The sequence below is a fragment of the Wyeomyia smithii genome, chromosome 3, assembly GCF_029784165.1.
Source record: "Wyeomyia smithii strain HCP4-BCI-WySm-NY-G18 chromosome 3, ASM2978416v1, whole genome shotgun sequence".
Lineage (NCBI taxonomy): Eukaryota > Metazoa > Arthropoda > Insecta > Diptera > Culicidae > Wyeomyia > Wyeomyia smithii.
In genome coordinates this window covers 256,599,325-256,621,784 of record NC_073696.1, presented here as the reverse complement: position 1 = coordinate 256,621,784, position 22,460 = coordinate 256,599,325, and the positions used below count along the sequence as shown (strand labels likewise).

Genomic DNA, 22,460 nt, shown 5'->3' with positions numbered 1-22,460 from the left:
TGTCTATTTTTTATTAGAATAAATTCACAATAAATACATTTTCATTTCTTACATTTATCTACAATTATCTTGTGTGAATTTGGTACTTCTTACCATCACCAACCAATCTTGTACTATTTGCAAGTTTTATAATCTAGCTTTGTAGCGCTCGAAGCAAGACTAGCTGCTGCCTATAGCCGCTTACCACAGTTTAGCAGCTGCCCACGGATCCGGACCGACCACATGAGCATGTACCGGAACGGGGAAAGGTTTAGGAATGGCCACTGGAACGGGTGCGGGCACTGGCACCCCGACGTGTTTAACAACGGGAACCGGCACCGGGTGAGCCACCGGCACTGGGTACGGCCGATCCACCGGAACCGGATAGGGCCTATCCACGGGGACGGCAAACGGTTTCGGAACGGCAACCGGGTAGGGACGATCCACCGGCACTGGTACGTGAATCTGTTTCGCAAAAAAAAATCGGAAAAATGGGTTTATCAATTGATTTCTGATTTTTTTAATAAATAATTAAAAATTACTATTAGAATCCTAGTGCATCATTGGAATTTGAATATTTTCAAAAGTGTTGGTATTGAAAGAATTTTTTGAAACTTAATTTTTATGCAAAAGTTTTGAACGTTTTTAGCATTTTTTAGTTTATATTAGAATTATTATCTCTTCTTACCATGTTCTGTTTGTTAGCGGTTTTAACTTTTTAGCAGTTTACTTTTTTGAATTAATTTGGTATTATTCTTCTGGATTATTTGACAATTCTGCTCATGTTAATTTGCAATGACATTAATACTTTACACAAACAATGGCATGTTACAAATGATATATAAAAAAAAAAAAACAAATATCACCTTGACCGGCACCGGAAACGGTCTGTCAACCGGAACAGCATACGGCTGTGGGATGGGAACTCCGATTTTCTTCGTGACCACAGTGTGCGTGTGAGCGTGCGCTCCTAGAAAGGGACCACCTAGTGGTCCAGACGCCGGCACCACAAGACCATCCGGATCCGGTAACACCGGAAGGGGCGCGGGTGCAGGAAGAGCCGCCGGTATGGCGTGTGCATGACCGAAAGCGTGTCCGTAAATCGGTGCTGCCGGAGCGTACCCTCCGAAGCCAAAAATACCACGCTTTTCCTTTCGACTGGTTGCCGTCGGATCCAGTCGGTTGTCGCCGTTGGGGTTTCGAATCGGGGATGTGGTTATGGCCATCGTAGAGGCGATCGTCAGGGGAAGTAAGATTATCTGTTGGGAATAATAGATAAAGTAGAAGTTTTACTCAACATAATTTTCAGAATGTGTGTGAAAATGTTCAATTCATCACCAAAACGCGATGGAATTAAATTTCCAACACGTCGTCCCGGTTTTTCATTAAAACAAATTTCTCTGGAAATTCATAACGTACGGGTGAAAATATTTTATCAGTGTTGTGCAATTTTCACACGTTGCATTCCATCTTGCTGCATGAATCACGTCATTCTGCAGTCCGCCGAGTACCAAAAACAACTTATGGAAAAGTGAACTTTACAGTCTATTTTTCCAATCGGCACTTTGTCGATTCTGTTATGCCCATTCAATCGAATTGAGAAAGTTCAGTAAGCGGGAACTATTGCTAAAAATAAAGTTTGCACACTTGCATCAATCGAAATAGGTAATATCGACATGAACTTTTCTATGCATTTCATAGCGTCATTCCCCGTAACGTAACTTATTCAGTGCACCATCGACATAAGGATTTATTGTTGTTTTCTACTGCTTTAAATAACAAAACAAATTAAAATGTGAATTTAGTTGAAAAAATTTCTCATTTTCTGTAAGTTAAAAAATTATTGAATAGTCCAACTGCTTTTTGTGCTGTAAGTTTTTTGTAAGTGTTTTCTATTCAAGAAATTTCCAGTGCCCCTGCATTCAGTTTTAATTGTTAATTATATTATTAATTAAGTATTTATGATAAATATTAGTAAATAATGAGTATATGTGTCCAATCACAAAGATCACAAATGGTGACTTCTCAACACTGTTAGAAATTTGTTATTTTAATAATTAGGATTTGTTTGCTTTCGCAATTGAAACTTAAAACTCGTAGGGATTTAAACCTACTTGTCAAAAAAGGGGAAGTGAACTTACAACTAACCTAATTGCAATCTTATTGGCTATAAAGAGAGCTTATCCTAGCAATTGAGGATTGCAAAGATTTTTGTCGAAAATTGTGATTAATTTTACTTAACATAGCTTCTAATGGTTCAACACCAGTAAGTCTATGTAATTCGAGTGTACCCAACCAAGGCGGACGCTTCAAAATTATTTTCAGAATTTTATTCAGAATCCTTTGGAGCGTTTTCTGCCTTGTTGAACAGCAACTTGACCAGATCGGTACAGCATAAAGCATTGCTGGTCTGAAAATTTGTTTGTAAATCAAAAGCTTGTTCTTTAAACAAAGTCTAGAATTCCTGTTAATGAGAGAATATTGTAAATACTTCAACAATCGCCACCAACTGTTTCCGAAAATCTTTATTTATTCCCGTATAGTTCACCTGTTTTACAGAGCACACCTTTTTATCCGCTGCGTCTCCTTACATGCATTTTTCTGTTTAACCCGTCTCTCGCTCTCTTTCCTCTTTTCATTCCTATTCCTACTTTTGTTCTTTTAGATGTACTTGCTCTCCGAAATCCGCCTGATGCTCCTTCTGGATTTCTATCCCCCTCTTCATGATGACGGTTACTTGCGAGGGCCAAACCCGGCTTCGGCGATTTCGCGTTTCCGGTAGGTTCAGCTCCATCGAGCTCGAAGCCCGACTCCGACGATGTTGCATCATCAATGGGATTATTTCCGTTGGATCCTTCGCGGGGAAGTGCTTTCAAATGTGCTGCGTTTCTTCTGAATTCCTTCCCTGTTTTGGTTGAACGAATGGTAACATCAGCTCCGCTTCTCTGGACAACATCGAAAGTTTCAGGTGAGAAGTCGGCACACAACTTATTTCCCTTCCTGGTACGCTTCGCTAGAACGCGATCTCCCACTTGCAACCCACTTGGTTTAGCTCTGCGTTTCTTATCCGCATATAACCTTCCTCTCTCTTTTTCAATAGCGTCCCGTTCTCTAACGACGTCGTATTGCTCTGATACCTTTGAAATGCTTGGCAATTTAGTGCGTATGCGGCGCCCAAACATGAGCTCTGATGGGGGTTTCCCAGTGGTCGTATGATTGGCTGCGTGATACATCAGAAGATACTGCCTCAACTCTATCCGCCAGTCCTTGTCCAATTCCTGGGCTATCCTCAATCGCTTCAGGATAGAGCGGTTTTGACGCTCAACTTCCCCGTTCATCTGAGGCCAATAAGGAATCGAGTGCACCAACCGGATGTCATACTCCTCACAGAAAGCCAAAAAGTCTTCGGATGTGAACTGCGGACCATTGTCGGCTTTCAGGCTCTCTGGTATTCCATATCGAGAGAAAATAATCATCAGTTCGGTAATAGTAGCAGACGTTGATGTGTCATCCATTACCACGACTTCTAAAAATCTGCTAAAATAATCCACACACACTAGAAGATTTTCTCCTTCAGGAAGCGGTCCTAGGAAGTCAATGGCTATCTGTTCCCATGGTCGTGTTGGTAACACCTTCCGTACCATTGGTTCCGGCGGATTTGGCAGAGATACCAACAAACATCCGCGACATGTTTTAACAAATTTTTCGACATGTTGATCCATCTTTGGCCACCAGACGTTGACGCGAAGATGCCCTTTCATGATTCGAGCTCCTGGGTGTCCTTCGTGAGCAAGTTGAAGGACTCGCTGTTGCAAATTTAAAGGTAACACTATACGGTCAGTTCTCAACAACACGTTGTTTAACCTACATAACTCTGAGAACATCATTCTGTACTCTAATGGTACTTCATCAGAACGTCCAGAATCCAGAGCTTGAAAAATTAGTTGAATTTTGGGATCATCACGGCTAGCCTTTTCGAGATCTTCCCATTTAAGAGCAGTAGCACTAATGGCTGAATCAATCACCTCGCGAACCATCAACTCCTCGCCTTCATCAAAGGCTTTTGGTGGAATAGTTGAAAGTCTTGAGATAACGTCCGCTATATTTAGCTTCCCCGAAATGTGCACGATCCTGTATTGAAACCCTTGCAGGCGTAGTACCCAGCGTTCGATTCGAGCACATGGACGTGACGTAGGTGAAAAAAGAAATGTAAGTGCTTTACAGTCCGTAAGAAGATTAAACTCCCTACCGGTCAGGTAAGTCTGGAACCTCTCGACACTCCACACCAGCGCGAGCGCCTCTTTTTCCGTTTGGCAGTATCGTCGTTCAGTATCCGTCAGAGATTTTGACGCAAAACAGATAGCTCTAGATTCCTTCATAGCATTAGTTTGAATTAGTACTGCTCCAAGCGCATGAGGACTCGCGTCAGCTAGGACCGCTGTTTCGTCCTCTAGTTTGAAGAGCCCTAGACAACTTGCCTTAGAAATTCTTTCCTTGATCTCATTGAAAGCTTGTTCTTCTCTTTCTCCCCATTGGAACCTTGAACCTTTTCGTATGAGGTTACGTAGAGGTTCGTCTAGGGTTGATAGGTTAGGCACAAATTTACCCATATAGTTAGCAAGCCCAAGAAAACTCCGGACTTCGCTATCGTTTCTCGGCCATCGGAAGGTAGTAATAGCATTCTGTTTTGCTGCTGACGGTAAGATGCATATTCGATTTATCCGGTAACCTAAAAAATCAAACTCAGTTGTCCGGAACACACATTTATGTTTGTTTCAGACCACACCCTTCTCCTCTAACTTGTCTAGTACCTGTTACCAAACAATTTTGGGAAAAAAAACATTAAAAAAACGCATTAGTGGAGCAGTAGAGTATTTATTGTATCATCAAAACAGAAATAAATTTATTTTAGAATTATACCTTTGTCAGACGTTCGTCATGTTCGTCAAGAGTGTTTTCCTCGACACCGACGTCGTCTAAATACCAATAGGTACCCTCGCAGTCAGCCAAAATTACATCCATAGTGCGCTGGAATATCTCCGGAGCCTAAACTAACCCAAAAGGAAGACGTTTGAACTGGTACAGTCCTCGATGCGAAATGAAGGTTGTGACACTTCTAGATTCCTCGTCCAGTTCTAGCAAGAAAAACGCGTCCTTGATATCCAACGTGCTCCATATGTTTCCTCTACCGATCTTTGCCAAAACGTCCTCGATAACCGGCATGGGATGGCGTTCTCTAATTACAGCCCGATTTACGTGACGAAGATCCACACACAACCGAATCTCGCCATTGGACTTCCTCGCCACTACCAGCGGAGAGACCCATGTTGCTGGGCCCTACTTCGGTTCTATGATATCTCTTTCAAGAAGCTCATCCAGTTTCTTGTTAACTGCATTCTCTAACGGAATCGGAATTCGTCTTAGCGGTTGGAAAACGGGAACAATAGTGGGATCCATTTGGATATGGATTTGCATTCCCTTAATCTTAGGAAACGCCGATGCTGCCACCGGTTCCTCGTGAACCTCATTTGCATCAATTCCGATCTTCAACACGCCGAGTTGCTTGGATGTCGCATCACCCAGTATATTACGCTGACCTTTCTCGACAACGAAAAACTCCGCACTAACTGACCGCTTCGCTAAATCGATCATCGCTATGAATGATCCCAATATGTCTAGCGGCGAATCACTACCATACGCCCTCAGGACCTTGTCACTTCCTTTGTTACACCTCTGGACTGTAATACCTCTGGATTTCATCATTTCCCAAGTTCCAACGGTAATCAGATTAGCGTCAGATCCAGAATCAATCAGCATTTCGGTTGTGATTCCTCCTATTTTACACTCGACAAGGTTCGTCAGATTTCCAGTATGAAAAGTATAGTACATCTTCTGCTCGTTGTTGTTTTCGGATGGCTCGTTCTCAGTTGCAAACGTGGGCGGTTCGTGGGTTATTTCTCGGACTTGTTTGTTGGCATGTTTTCTCGAAATGACCAATAACTTGGCACCTATTGCATTTTTTCCCTTTCGCAGGACAACCGGGATCCTTAGAAATATGCCCGCTCTTACCACACGAATAACATACTACCCTTTGGTCTCGCTTAGTTCCTTTTGGAGCGAAATTATTTCCAAACCGCTTTACGATCCGCTCCTGCTTACGCTCAGTTCTGTTGCTTGCAAATTTATTAATTTTCCGTACTTCGAGTTCTCCGGAATCACCGTGAGAATACTTGCTGCTCATTTCCAACTCCTGTGCTCTAACACTTTCGAAGGATTCACCCAGCGCTTCGATGTCAGACAGAGGTTGACCTTTTTCTAATATCTTTCGACGAAGTTCGGCAGAAGTACAACCTTCTAGGATCACATCGATTAACATGATTTCTTCTACGCTGTGTTTAACGTCTTGTGGATACTTATCCGGTCCACAGTCCTGGAGTTGCTGCCGCAGACGTAGAACGAAATGAGCAAATCGTTCGTTGCTACCTTGCTTCATATTGCGTAACTTATATCGTTCAAGCACATCTTGACGACGTGGCTTAAAATAGGCATCCAGTCGCTCTATTGCGACGTCGTACCACGGTATCTGGAGCAACACCGATGGAAAATTTTCCGTCCCTTCCAGACTTCTGAAAACTTTTTGAAGCTGTGGACCTCCCAAATGTAACATTTTGGATCGTTTTAGCTTTTGGTCAGTAATCTCGTATGAATCAAAATAACATTCAAGCGAGCCTTTCCACTCAAACCACGCTTTGGCCAATTTTCCGCTTTCCATTTGCTCGCATCTAAACATACCCAACGGGCGACTCTCATCCATCTAGAGAAAAACAAACCATGGAAAAAAACGTAAGATTCAAATTCGTCACTTGTTTTCGTTTATTAAAATTCACTATTAGGTTCACCCTTTCCAGAAACTAGGTTAAGGGTCTCCCGCAATCACGACGACGAACAATCATCTTTGAACATGACTTGGATGGAAGTCTACAGTTTACTCTATAATCTTCAAGACGAAAAGGAATTCGTTCGTTTGTCATATTGTTTCCAGCCCCCTAGCTGCAGGAACTAATATTTGACGTTTTTCCTACCGCATTGTTTCCAGCCCCCTAGCTGCAGAAATCGTTTCCAGCCCACTAGCTGAAAAACTTTTAACAGTTCATATTTTGTTTCCAGCCCCCTAGCTGCAGAAACCTTATTTATTTCACAATTCCAGCCCCCTAGCTGTAGAAAACTGATATGCGACGTTTTTCCTAACGTTGTTTCCAGCCCACTAGCTGAAGAAACATTTCTAACATTTAATATTTTGTTTCCAGCCCCCTAGCTGTAGAAACCTTATTTATTTAACAATTTCGGCCCCCAGCTGCAGAAACTTCAATAATATGAAGCATTTAATTGTGTTTCCAGCATCCTAGCTGCAGAAGCTGTTATGAATTCACCCCTCCGGTGATTCAACATGTTACCGTAGTGATTCAACACTTTTCAAACCACCAAAATCTTTTGATTCAATTTGGTTCTCTGCTTCATTAACATTAAAAACCAAAAACAAAACACTTTTTTTCAGTGCAGATATGTGGCAACCACTCGTTCTCTCTAAATAACTGGCAACCGACTCAGGCTCCGAACGATGACAAAAAATCCATCGATCACATAGGCACTAAAACGCCACCAAGCTAGAGGAAGAAACCCTTCCTTCCCCTCCAACTTGTTCTACAGATAGTAAAAAAAAGTTCATTCGGACGAAAATCTGTCGCCGCCATGATGTTTTAACTTTCTTCAATCACCAACAAAAATTTTATTTTCATTGGATGTTTCATTGAATTACCTTCGCTGATCCGTATCACTCGTCGCCATATGTAAATACTTCAACAATCGCCACCAACTGTTTCCGAAAATCTTTATTTATTCCCGTATAGTTCACCTGTTTTACAGAGCACACCTTTTTATCCGCTGCGTCTCCTTACATGCCTTTTTCTGTTCAACCCACGGGAATGGCATCGCTGTCAGCTACCATACATTTGACGCGTTACCAACATCACTGGCACTGGCACCCGAAAAACGGGCAGTTTACCCTTATCTTATGTTGATTCGGGCAAACCGGCTAAATGTTGACTGCAATTATTAATAGCATATCAGACAGTTGTGAGCAATTTCTTAAGGTTTTCACATGGTATGTGATATTCTAAGTGATATTTAGTACATTAATTGTGTCCCAAAGCAAAGTGAAGCAAACTGTGACAGCAGAAAAAGTAGTTTTGGGACAAACGGTACAGAAATAGATGTTCGTAACGCTTGAAAGCTACCATACCATTCCCTTGGTTCAACCCATCTCTCGCTCTCTTTCCTCTTTTCATTCCTCTTACAGGGTGATTCTGTTTCCCGCTCTCTCATCTACAACACTGTTAATCCGTTTTACCTAAAACTCAGCTAGCTCATACCCTACAGATATAAACATCTCGCATATTTGATGCACTTGGCTTGTATACTCTCGATGTGCTCTTTGAAAATGAATTTTTTATCGTAAATTAGTCCCAAGTACTTAACCTTGTCAGACCAACTTAAAATAACCCCATTCATCTTGACAACGTGATTATTGTTTGGCTTGAGGAAAGAAGCCCTAGTCTTATGGGGGAAAATTATCATTTGAGTTTTAGAAGCATTGGGAGAGATTTTTCACTCTTGCAAGTAGGAAGAAAAAACATCAATTTTTTTCTGCAATCGACTGCATATGACACGAAGACTTTTTCCTTTTACTGAAATGCTTGTGTCATCGCAGAACAATGACTTTGTGCAGCCTGGCAAATCAGGAAGATCTGAAGTGAATATGTTGTACAGGACTGGACCCAAGACTGAACCTTGAGGTACACCTGCTCTGACAGGAAATCTATCAGATTTTGAATTCTGATAGACAACCTGCAGAGTTCGATTAGTAAGATAATTTTTAAAAATTTTGATTAGGAAAATTGGAAAATTAAAAGTTTGCAATTTCGCAAACAAACCTTTATGCCAAACACTGTCGAATGATTTTTCTATGTCTAAAAGAGCAGTTCCAGTGGAATAACCTTCAGACTTGTTAGCTCGTATCATATTAGTAACTCTGAGCAATTGATGAGTTGTGGAATGCCCATGGCGAAATCCAAACTGTTCATCTGCAAAAATTGAATTTTCGTTGATGTGTGACATCATTCTGTTAAGAATAATTCTCTCAAACAGTTTACTTATTGAAGAAAGCAAACTGATTGGTCGATAACTTGAAACTTCAGCTGGATTCTTATCCGGTTTAAAAATTGGAGTGATTTTCGCATTATTCCATAATTTGGGAAAATATGCAATTTTGAGGCAGCAATAGAAAATTTTCACTTAAAATTCCATAGTGCTCTCAGGGAGATGTTTGATTAATAAATTAAAGATTCCATCGTCACCGGGTGCTTTCATATTTTTGAAATTTTTACTAATTGCTTGGGGGGAGGGGGGGGGGAATGGGAAGAAATTAAATCAAATTGACGTGTGACTTCATTTTCAATTGGACTCACAAAATTCAAATTTGAGTTATGAACACTCTCAAACTGCTGAGCAAGTTTTTGAGCCTTTTGTTCATTGGATACAAGAAAACGTTCACCATTTTTTAAAACTGGAATAGGCATCGTCGATAACGATAGCAGACAGTATCGTTATCGGGGTTTACGATAAGTTATCGATTAACAACCTTGATCAGAATCAAAGTCAGCATGTGTGATCAATTCACTACATACATGACTTTGATCTGTTAGCACCAAATCAATTGTTATTGGATTTCTTACAGAAGAAAAAATGGATTTCTTACAGAAGTAAGACTATTCGGAGACAAAATAGAATAGTATCCTGAGGAACAATCATTGAATAAAATTTGCCATTGGAATTACTTTGAGAATTATTCTATGTTTAGCGTTAAAATCGCCGATTATGAAAAATTTTGAGCAGTTTCTGGTGAGTTTTTGAAAATCACCTTTAAAATAATTCTTATACTTCAAAAGATGCCATTTGCCATTGGAATTACTTTGAGAATTATTCTATGTTTAGCGTTAAAATCGCCGATTATGAAAAATTTTGAGCAATTTCTAATGAGTTTTTGAAAATCACCTTTAAAATAATTCTTATACTTCAAAAGATCAAAAGAATCAAAGTCAGCATGTGTGATCAATTCACTACATACATGACTTTGATCTGTTAGCACCAAATCAATTGTTATTGGATTTCTTACAGAAGAAAAAATGGATTTCTTACAGAAGTAAGACTATTCGGAGACAAAATAGAATAGTATCCTGAGGAACAATCATTGAATAAAATTTGCCATTGGAATTACTTTGAGAATTATTCTATGTTTAGCGTTAAAATCGCCGATTATGAAAAATTTTGAGCAATTTCTGGTGAGTTTTTGAAAATCACCTTTAAAATAAAAAAATTTAAAATTTAAATTTAAAATAATACTTCAAAAGATAAACATGCAAAGCTTGCTATGTTTTTCGCAACAAAGATCCGCTATTGATCAACATGACATAAACGAACTTACGTTAAAGTTGTTTTGTTCCATGATTTTATAAGTGCCTGCAAACTTCTGCAAGAAATTTCAACTGCCGTGTGTGTAGAGCACATGAACAATTCAATTGGTAGTAATCTTGCCGTGGGATTTGTTGGAAAACGACAGAAAATCGAAAATTACTTGTCAAAAGTAATTTTTTTGGCAGGAAAAATTGATAGAAACCTTATTATCATAAAATAAAATCTGCTGCAACATATAAAAAATAAAGGTCTGATGTTGTTTTAAAAGTTCAGTGAGAATAATATGCATTTAAATAGTGAAAGTGAATAAAAAGTGAAAAGTGTAGTGAAAATTTTTCTATCAAGATGCTCGAACAGAAGTGAATAAATTTGAACATGGCATCCAAGCCTTTTGAGCCAAATAAGTTTTTGAGGTTGAGGAAGAAAATAGCAAGAATTCATAAAGACATAGCTTTTCTAAAGCAATGTGTCAAATATCGACTGACTCCCAAAAGTCATGAGATTAAAATTAGAACTTTAACTCCTCCTTTTCTCATTAAGAAGATGGAATTGGAATGGGTAAAAAATAGTATAAAAGTTCTTTATAGTAAATTAAATTCAGTCACTTTAGATTGCTACTCCCTTCATTTAAAACTGGCCAAAGAGTTTCCCTTTGGGTTCCCAGGATTCCTAAGCAATGTAAAAATTGCAGAACAGTGTGAGGGGGAAAGAAAACGAAAATTGGGTACAAAAAAGATTAACCAGTTGTTTTTACGAAATAAGAGTAGTAAAATGACAACTAAGATAAAATATATAGAAAATTTTGTGGTCAATCGATCTTCGTGTGAATTTTCACAACAGCAACAAAATCTTTTGAACAAAGGCCTCAACTTTGCTGTTTCTTCTAAACCAAATGTTGAACAGGCAATCATTGATATTGAAAGTGGGATGGATGGGCAATCTCCCTAAAGTACATAAACCTGGTAATGAAATGGGAGAAATCGTTTCTGCGGTGGGGGCACCAACAGAAAAATTGGCAAAATGGTTAGTCAAGGAATTTATTTCAAGCAATGCCGAACAAATTTCCTAGTCGATCTGTTAAGAGCACATTTCTTTTGGAAGATTGGCTTCTTTCCCAACAATGTGACAACCCTTGGAAAACTAAAGTACGCAGTTACTTGAAGTTAACTCGACTTTGCATGGAAGACAATTATGTTTCATTTCGTGGGAAATTTTACAAACAAACAAAAGGAGCACCGATGGGGAATCCCCTTTCACCTTTCTTATGTGAGCTTTTTATGGCACATTTGGAAAATAAACTAAATGAAAAAGACTGCTTACCAGATCGTTGGTGGAGGTATGTTGATCTTTTTTTTTTGTATTTCACAACAGGGGGACTTGGAAAGTTTTTTGGGAATTTTGAATGGCCTTCATAAAAATATCCAGTTCACTTTGGAAATTGAACAAAACAACAGGCTTCCATTTTTAGATGTAGTCGTTGTTAAAAACTCCAACCACTTTGAATTCGAAATCTTAAGGAAACCCACACATACTAAGCGGGTAATACCTATCACTTCTAACCACTCCTCCCAGCATAAAATGGCTTCTTTCCACCATATGATCCACCGTATGGAATCTTTGCCTCTCAGTAATGAAGGTAAGAAAAAAAAAATGGAATATATTTTTGATATTGGTGAGCAGAATGGGTATAACAGAAGAACCATACAAGCCATTTATGATAAAAAGAAACGAATTCAACATTGGAAATCTCACACAACACTCACACCGCTAACAGAAGATCGGAAAAGAGTAGTGGTTGAATATGAAAAGAGTAGTGGTTGAATATGATAAAATTTTTACCTAATTAGGTATAAAATTCTTGGGGTTTCGCTATTTTCTCCACAGTCCAAATAAGTACTGACGAAGGCACTATGTCAGTGCCGAAATACGTATTTGCAAGTGAAAAGTGAAAAGTGAAAAGTGATAGAATTAAATAGTGAAAGTGAATAAAAAGTGAAAAGTGTAGTGAAAATTTTTCTATCAAGACGCTCGAACAAAAGTGAATAGAAAATATTGATTTTTAGAGAAAATATTCTTTTTATCTCACTTGTAGGGGGATTATCCACGGATCTGTTAATGTCTAAAGAAGGATCTTTTTTCACTCCAAAACTTTCCTGAAGACAGTATTGCTCTAAAATGTAACGTTTATGATAAAATGACTTTTGACCACCTTTTTTCATTTCTGGACCACAGTGTGGGAAGCTCATATTGGTTTTTCTCGAGAAAACCGTGAAAATCAACGCAGAGGACTATAGGACCAAGGTTCTCAAAAATGTTGTGGCCCCGGCACTTCGGGACCTCTACATTAATCATTACGTCTCTCAACAGAACGGCGCACTGGCCCACATGGCTAATATTGTCCAAGCGTGATGTCGGGAGACTTTGACTGATATTGATTAGATTTTGTGGCCTCCCAGCTTTCCTGGACCTCAATCCCCTGGACTTTTATGTATAGTCGTACATACTGGCCAAGCAGAGCGAACATTAGGTGAGCACTGCACTTTAAGTATCTCATTTCGAAGATCTGGGACGAGATGCCGAAGGACCAGTAAGATTCTTCTGAGATACGCCTCAAGCTCGTCATGAAGCACAAAAGTGGGGTTCGTAAAGTTTCAGCATTGCCTCAATAAAAGCATAAGCATTAGGGTGAGGAATCGATATATAAAAAAAACGAAACTTGATAGCAGAAAGCCAGAACCAAGTTTTTTTGTGCTCTTTGGGGCCCCAAACAATCCTAAATTTATCTAAAGTCGATTGGTTTTGTCACCGCTTGGCGCATTGCATTTCAAATTTATATGGAGATTTGTATGGAGAAACCAACTTTTATGCATTTTCCATTCTAAAGAGCTCAAAATGGCTCAAACCATAGGTTTCATAACCATAACCATAACCATAGGTTCAAATGGTAGGTTTTTTGCCTAACAACTTAGCCGAAGACACTAAAGAGCTAGGGTGCTAGACACTAAAGGGCTAGAGCTGTTCAAAGTTGAGTATGTTGAAGTTCATGTTGCAAATCATTTTTTCTGCCAACACTGCCAGTGTACCGGCGTCAATCAGATTTCCAGTAGAAGTAACCTCTGAAGCACGTTGTAGATTCTACATACGCCTAGAATATTGACCTTAATTTGTTTGCTTGATCCAGCTAAGTGTATAAATTTGTTACGACAGTTTACTTCATAACATTGGTAATGTTGGCGGTACATTGGTACATCGGTACATTGGTAATGTTGGCAGAAAACAAGATTATTCTTCAGTGCCTTCTGCAAAGTTGTTAGGCATCTAAAATACTATACTTTCACATAATGTAGTGCATTATTAGATCATCATTGAGCTCTCTAGATAAGTAAATGCAAAAAAGTAGGGTTTTCCATATAAATTTTCATACAAATTTGAAATGGAATGCGCCAAGCGGAGACAAAACCAATCGACTTCCGGTAAGTTTAGGGTTGTTTGGGGCCCCAAAAGGAACCACAAAAACTTGGTTCTGAAAAATCGATCACTTTTCCCCACCCTAATAAGCATTGCTCTATTAAGAATTTACTTAGAAAAGTATATCGTGTATTTTACTTTTCAACACATTTTTTAAGTGTATTCGAACTCATGGTACACTCGTATGAATTTTCGTCTAATTTTTAATGCGCGTAACTAGATTAGTTTTCAAAGAATTTTCTTCGTTTCTGCAGCAATCGATTGGACAATCAGTGACCAAAATGTGGAAAATTGTCTCGTTTTCAATGCAGATTTTGAGCAATTAGAGCTGAAAACAAGGTCGAATATCAAATACCACCCAATATGGTTATGGGTATGAGAAAGGTGCCAAATTGAATTACCATTTTGAAATTCAATTTGGCAACTTCCCAGCCTATAAGTGCTCTGAGTATTCTGGGAACCGGAGTAATATACATGGGCTGTAAATAGACCCTAGTTACAATTTTGAACCTTTTCAGGGTCAGCACATAATTTCCAGAGAGTTACTTTATAAATGCTGGATAAAAGTTATTAACATTAAAATTTGTTTCGAACGTATCACTTGCGATCATATCGTTTGTAACAATGCATGGAATCAATTAACACTATTTTTTAGGGCTTTTGAATATTTTTTCGTATTGTCTATAGACATTTTCTTGTTTAAGACGTCTTGTTTTTGACGTAGGACTACGTCTAACCGCACTATATTGAGATACATTCCGCGGAAACTAAAATCAAGATGTAACGTCCCCCCGTCCCAATGGGTCAACTAATGTTAGCTTCCATGAGCCTAGACTATTTTGATGTCTTGAAGGTGAAGCTTTTTTAGAAAGTTCGTAACCACCTCCACTATCAGATAGTTTTACGTTCTGCTGTTAACAAATATGTTAATGTTAATAAAACTGATGTCTTGAAGGAGAATATGATGACACAGGCAACAGTACTGCATCGAGCAATGTTTGTGCAGAGCGCTGATTACTCGTCGTCTATCAGTGCAGAAGAACTCGAAATTCATTTTTGTGCAGTCAAGCCAAGTGAAAACTACATTGCCGCTGTTGGCGCACAGTGGGGCGTGAAACACAATCGAATTGCCGTTTGAATTGTCTTCTTCTTCTTGTTTCGCATAGCAGCAAATATCAGAATTCAATATTATTTTTCGGGTGTCGCGAAATACGCTGCGCCGCCGGGTACAACAAAATGCGTTGTTTTTTTTTTAACTCTACACTCTGCTCCTTTCAGATTTATTTAAATAATTGAATATAGGGTATTGAAAAGACAATAGAAAACCAAAATGCTCCGTACAGATATTTGAATAGGTAATTAAACGAGCTGTACTGATGGTTATATTTTACTAGCTAAATGAATTAAGTCCGATATGACAATACTAGTTGCATCCCGCGGTGGCGGTATAGAAAAAAATCAAATTCATTTCATCTTGATATTAGAGTTCCGATTTCAATTGAATTTTTTTTTTAATTAGCATTTGCAAGAAAATATTACTTTCCATAACCTTACTTGTAATTGAACAACGCTATGCAAACATTAATTGCTGAGGCTAATGTTGTGCATCACTTTAGCCCAGTTTATTTTCGAAGATAACAGACATATAACTTTCAAATATGGTATCTTCGTTGTTCTCTGGTATCTTGAAAATGTTCAATTTTTTTCTTAATGATCCTGTATACTGATAAAATGTTTAAATTGACCGGAATTGAATGTTAACATGTTCATAAAATTCTATGTCCATTTCAAATTTTCTGTGAATATACATATCCTACTAAAACTTTAATTCGTTATCGATATTTTTTCCACGATCTTTGTCGCTTTGTGATCGGTGAGTGAGCCAACTCCAGCAAGACTGAATTAGAATAAAAGGGATTCATCAATGGTCCAGAAACCAAATTTAGGGGGAAATTTGGGTCTAGAGCTCTATAGCAATATTTTAGAGAAACACTTTCTTCTACAAAGTTGTAACATATGATAAAGCGCTTATTGAAAAAGTATCGAAAATTAGGGTGACCAAAATTTTCGATGCTATCAAGTATCTAACTTTTTGAAGTAGAATACTTCTCTCAGGAAGTTCGGCTACATAGGGATGTGAAATGAAAATCTAAAACCGAAAAAAGTGAAAAATATGTCCAATTTCAAATGCTAATAAATCGGTTAGTATTCGATAGATTTTCTTCGTTCTTGCAGCGATAGATTGTAAATTCTTCTAAGATTCTTCCCAGAAGAAGATAATTGTAATTTTATTATTCATACTATTGTACTATTGACAATAGTCAAGCCTTGTCAAAACGAAAAATTCGACCTCTGATTGGTCGTTATATGCTTGCTTCCCAAGCACGGTCGACAAGATCATATACCTTGCAATTGAAAACATGCTATTTGGCCTATATAAGAGCCTGTTTCAGCCGGAGCCGCTCATAATAGTTCTAGACAGCGACAACAGCAGTCGCCCTTCCTTAGCAGCAGCACTAGCCCTGTGGTTGGTCACCACGTCTCTGGAGCAGCGCGGTTTTTCTCAGCGTGTGTCGCCAGACAGCCATTATTCCCCCCGTGTTGGGGCAGCATGAAGATTGCCATCAGAAAATCCAATTTCGAAAATCAAAATGCTTTTTTCAAGACAAATATACAAGTCATTGAAAGTTAATAATTTTCGTCAACGCAAGCAAGCATTCTGTGTTGCATCCTAGCAACTTAAAATTTGTCGCACCTGTCTAATTTACTGAATGTGAAATAGCTTCCACAGTGCATGTTGTCCGTGTATCTTAATTCCCCCAATATTAGGGCAGCTCAAAGGTTGTAATTAGCAACTGATTTTGAACCGCAACATGCTTTTTTGAAGGCAAATAAAAAAATAATTGAATGTTAATAATTTTCTGGCATCAACACAAGCAGACATTCTGTGCAGGATGCAATCAAATTCTGTTGTAGTTGTCTAATTTTCACTTTATTTAGTTAACCCCCCACTGTAGGGGCAGCGCAAAGGCTGCGATCAGCATGACCAACTTTGAATAACAAACGGTTAACGTTTATTCACTAAAAATTCATCAAATTCAAAACAGGTTTTTGTCTGAGTACAATAATTTGCACAAAAAGACATTAAAAATGTTACCGCATTATCAGACGCGTTTCTCCAGTCATGCCTCGTGAACGTGAAGGTTCCCTATCACAGACATAGATTTCGCAGATAATTGTAATTTTATTTTTCAAACTATTGTAAAATAGTCAAGCCTTGTCAAAACGAAAACTTCGGCTCTGATTGGTTGTTATATGATTGCTTCCCAAGCACGGTCGACAGAATCATAGACCTTGTCATTTGAAATGTTCTATTTGGCCTATATAAGAGCCTGTTTCACCCGAAGACGCTCATTATAATTCTAGACTGCAACAACAGCAGTCCTCCCTTAGCAGCAGCAGTGGATACAGCAGCAGTAGCAGTGCAGCGGACAACGGCCACAGCTGTGGTATGGCAACTATAGCGGAGCGCGTCTCAGCATCGATAGCAGGACCAGGTGATGCAGTGCAGCGGATACCGATGGCAACGGGGATAGCGCAGTGGTTGACGTTGGTCTCAGTATCTATATAAGCAGGGCCAGCTGATGCAGTGTGGCATTTTAATGAAATGCTGTTTCTGAGCGATAGCAGACACACTAGCAAATGCATCCAATGAAATGAACGTTCTGGAAAACTTTTCAGTGTTTATTTCCCCCAAGGATACTTTATTCGCACTGTCAGTGATAACGCAAAGATGTGATCGGCATCTTATCAAACATTGAATTAAACAACAAATTGTCCTTTTCAGGATGGAAAAATAAACCTAATTGAAGAGTTAATATTTTCTCTTAAATTAATTTACACTTTCAAGAAATTTGGAACAGATATATATTTGGCTTCATCCACGTGTCTCAGAACGTACTGAATTAGCTTTTCCTTCAGTCATGAGCACAACATCCGAAAAGCTTTCATTATCAGCATAAAAAATAATTTTTCGCATAATTAAAATTCAAAAATTATCAAGTCCAAATCATGACAAGCAACTATATTATTGAGAATGGTCAAGCCTTGTTGAAGCGCAAAATTCTACTGATCTGATAAGTCGGTAATATGATTGATTCTCAAGCACGGTCGACAGAATCATAGACTTTGCCATTTCAAATTTGCTGTTTGTCTGTATAAGAGTAAGGATGGGAATTATCGACTGAAATGGCTATCGATAGTTATCGATGATTTCCTACTACTATCGATAGGTTTTTCATCCCTACATAAGGGCATCTTCAGTGGTGGTCTATTTTTGAAACAACTTTATACTAGATTTACACCAGCGAAACCAGAATAAAACCAGATAATATAGACCAACTTTTCGTTCTCCGCACCGGTGTTGTATATCTTGTTGTTTTAAACCGCTGACATCTGTCACACTGTCAACAATTCAATACCCCATGCTATCAGTTTATGAGACTTGTTATAATAAAAAGCACTTAATATTTAACAAACGGAAATTTGATAATTTTTACGCACATTAAACGATTACTTTGGCAAGACACTTTATATCCACAAGGCTTCATGGATTTGGCGGTTTGACCCGAGCGCACATCTGTTCAACTGAAGAACCAAAAACGAGGCAAAATCCCCTTATTTTAAGTATCGACATCTAGCGGTGGAGAGCATGCATTTTACACTCGAAATTTCATTACGCTTATATTCCATTCATTCAACAAAAGGACTGTATGAGCTCTCGCCGCTTTTTCATCGAGAGAACCCTTTGTTCTCCCCGGTACTGGTATAGCGAGGGTGCCTTTTCATGATAAACGTACAGTACCACCCGCATACGTGCAACAGTTTTAATGTAGATATATTTTTAATGAATTTCATTGTTGCCCAAGTTGAAAACTGAATATCTTGACTAACGACAATCAATTTTTACATTGTACCTAATGAAGTAAGCAGTGCTTGTACAGCGCGTCTGATATGCATTTCTAGCAATGTTAGGTATAAAAAACGGTACGAGAAATAAATATTGTCGTTGATCGAGAAATTCGGTTTCCAAGTCCAACGAAAATATTCAACTAACAGGTTAAAATAGTTTTAGCAGTCGTGAGGTGTACGATCCAAGAAAATTTGTTAGACAATGTTTGAATGGTTGAAAGATTTTTAGTTTAATTTGTTTCATTGACGTTGATTGTGAATTGTTACTGAATTTCCACTTTAAAGATCTCTTGAATGCGATCCTGTCTTAACTTGATTTTGATAGATTCAACTATTCAAGATCACCTTTTTGCCTGGTCATTAAAGCAAAAAAAAAATAGTTTTTTGGTACATGTTCAAACTATTGGAGCGAATTGTTCGAACGATGCACTGTAAAATCAATGTAGGATGGAACAGCAAAAAATGAATGCGAAAGCTTGGGTACCGATTTGCTGCAGAGTTTTGTTCGAAGTTGCATATCTGTTCTGTGCCCGAGCGTCAGTGACATTTCTCACGATGGATTAGTATGATCGAAAAATTTCTGCTACAAGTTGGGCTTCAGAGGTTAGAGAGAAATATTTGATCACGTAGATGTTCGTCTTCCGTTTTCATCTCATCAATATTTCAAAATCTTGCAGTTCTTGAAACTTGGGTTGGGCTTTGAGGATATTGAAACAAGCCTGCATTTCGAACATTTGCAGTTCAGTGTCTTCGAGGAACATTTTTCTGGCTTTTTAAGGTCTCCTCTAGTCCCACTACAATTAAGCCGATTAACAAATACCCAACATATTTGTCATCCTGGTGGCTGATGGTTGCAAACCAAGTAGTTGGACCTACGGTTATGGTCTTCCAGAATTCCCCCTTTTGCTGATCGGTTTCCTTGGAGCCGAAAACGACAAACCTGTTCATTTTCTTCTTCAGAAAATCCACAAAAATGAGTTGTGAATTGTGATAAAAAAATCTTTGTTTCGTTCATTCCACAACACTCGCAAAACGCTTATATGAAAATAGCTAAAAATGAGGTATTCAATTGAAATATGACATTTTACCCACCTATTGGTAGCGTAAAAAGGGTTTTAGAACGATCTATTTCTTGTTCCAAAAAGTGACAAAAATAGACCAAAACATATACCAGTTTCAAATTTGTTCAATTTAGATCTGGTATAAAACAAAATTTACACCACCGGTGCAGCAGTGAATTAGAGTTTGTTCCAAAAAAAATAGACCAAAACAATGATTTGGACCACCGCTGAAGATGCCCTAAGAGCCTGTTTCAGTCGAAGCTGCTCATAATAGTTCTTGACAGCGACAACAGCAGTCTTCCCTTAGCAGCAGCAGTAGCAGTGCAGTGGATACTAGGCGGATAGCGGCCACAGCTGTGGCATGGCAATGGATAGTGCACTAGTTGCAGCGGATCTCAGCCTCGATAGCAGCTGGGCCAGCTGATGTAGGAACAGCGGATACCAATAGCAGCGTATAGCGGCCAAAACATTAGCATGGCTACGGATAGCGTATCAGTTGCAGCGGGTTAAGCATCGATAGCAGCTGATGCAGTGAGGCACTTTAGTGAAATGCAGTCTCTGTGCGATAGAGGGCACTAGTAAATGCTTTTGATAAAAAGTTGATTCATTTTGATAACACATGAGCCGTCTAGTTTTGAGTGTTAAATCAGCTTTACACAGTTCATTTTATAACAAGGAATACTTTATTCCCACTGTCAGTGATAACGCCTAGATGTGATCGGTATCTTATCCGATATTGAATTACACAATAAATTAAAAAATGACTGACACGCAAGCAGCCGGGTTTTATTGTAAAAGTATTCTACTTCATCCTTGCGGTCGTGGCTTTGCACACAACCCCTTCTGTGATTTTTTTATTTTTGAAGATAGAAAACCTTGTTCTACAATTTTATAGCTCCAATAATTTTATTAACTTTGTAAAAAAAAAGTTTTTCTCTAAAACATTGCTATAGAGCTCTAGACTCAAATTTCCCCCTAAATTTGGTTTCTGGACCATTGTGAATGTTAAAAAGAATATTTTTTCTTATAAGATAGAGTGCTGCAAAGAAATAATCAAAATACAGACCCCGTTCGATTTTGGCAACACGCCAGAATTTTTTCATGATTTTTTTGACTTTTTAAATGGTCAAAGACGACCTTAACAGTGGAAATGGCCACCAATGAACTAGTTTTAGTTGAAAGTCGTTTGAGGTGTCGCTTGATGAATTTGGGCTGACGACCTAGATACTTGATATTACCACCCGAACCAAAATACCTTCTTTTTGGAAGATGTTGTGCTTAAATTGGTTTAAAAAAATCAAGCAAACTACAAAAGTAAAACGAGCTCAAATCAAACATAGCTTCAAAATAAAAATATAAAATTATTGTAGTCCTACGTCAACTATGCGGTCGTGTCTTGGATACCACCCTCCTACTATTTTTATATATTTCTGATTGTTGGTGGTCCCACATTGTCTTCAGTTCGAATTTTTAATCATAAAATTTTCGAATACCCATCTTCTAGGGATCTAACAATTCAGTTTCCAAGATTGTATGATATCAACACTTCAATAAATTTGAAATAATTCTTGTTGTCTACTACTACGTTTTTTTAGTTTGCTTTTTTCCTCTGTGGAAATCCGTACGCACACTTAAAACCGTTGCCTATAAATCGATCGAATTGTTCGAAATTTGTTTTACGGCCCATTCCTGAATCAAGTTTTATGACTAATACGTGTGTTCTCATTTTATTTCACTAGGCTAATATGTAAAACACAACACTGTTTGCCGAGCACGTGATTGTGCAATGTAGTCCACGTGCCAAAAGCAAAAAAACCCTGATAGCACATTATGAATGCCCATCAGGGTAGACATCAACATAAATGTTTCCACCCGTTCACATTTTTTGTTATTGTTGATGTTAAATAATACTGTCACGTACCAGAACTTTCATTTTCATTGCTAACTGCTTGGCGGATGTTCTCTGCGCGAATGTCTCACCGTACTCTTCACTACAGTTTCGGCTAATCCTTAATCTCTATCGCCGAAATCACAACTTCTTCACCAAAAACACAAATTCAGCGTCTGCCTTGTAGCGTCTGGCTGGCGTGTCACTCGATCGGCGCGGGTTAAAGTTAAACAATTACGACGCGTGACGCGCGCGAAAAGTACGCGGATGGGGTCTGATTTGAATTTTTCATTTGCCGATCGATTTATAGCTTTGACTCCCACGCCGCTATCGCGCGGTGTCTCCGGGTGAACCCTTCTGCCCAGCCATTACAGCGAAGAGCGACTTTTTGTTTTTGGTGATCGACCCGGAGTAGACACCTTAGGGCTGTGACAGAGGATCGTACAATTACGTACCTATGCATAAGTCTGTAGTTGCATTTTTGTGCATTCTTTGCGGCCACTGCCTGTCCCTCGTTGTCCGTTTTCGCTGTCGGCATTCTTGGGCAATTGTGGAATGCACTT

At 38.7% G+C, this 22,460-nt stretch overlaps 1 protein-coding gene across 2 annotated transcripts; it reads right to left on the bottom strand.

The window, feature by feature from the left end:
• Positions 1-7: 7 nt before the first annotated feature.
• LOC129730371 (tetra-peptide repeat homeobox protein 1-like) lies at positions 8-22,111 on the bottom strand. 2 transcript variants are annotated; one of them, XM_055689656.1, is made up of 3 exons: positions 21,931-22,111; positions 846-1,238; positions 8-444 (listed from the first exon to the last, which is right to left on the bottom strand). In XM_055689656.1, exons 1-3 carry the CDS (start codon positions 21,946-21,948, stop codon positions 181-183), a joined length of 675 nt encoding a protein of 224 aa, XP_055545631.1. In that variant the 5' UTR covers positions 21,949-22,111; the 3' UTR covers positions 8-180. The 2 variants fall into 2 exon arrangements, with proteins under 2 accessions (XP_055545631.1, XP_055545632.1); XM_055689657.1 differs by lacking the exon at positions 21,931-22,111 and adding an exon at positions 7,796-7,933.
• Positions 22,112-22,460: the final 349 nt, after the last annotated feature.

Bases quoted from the DNA above. Each gene is read 5' to 3' on its own strand.
- LOC129730371 (XM_055689656.1), bottom strand. The intron at 445-845 runs GTGATATTTGTT...TTTGCGAAACAG, and splicing joins CGTTTCCGGTGCCGGTCAAG to ATTCACGTACCAGTGCCGGT.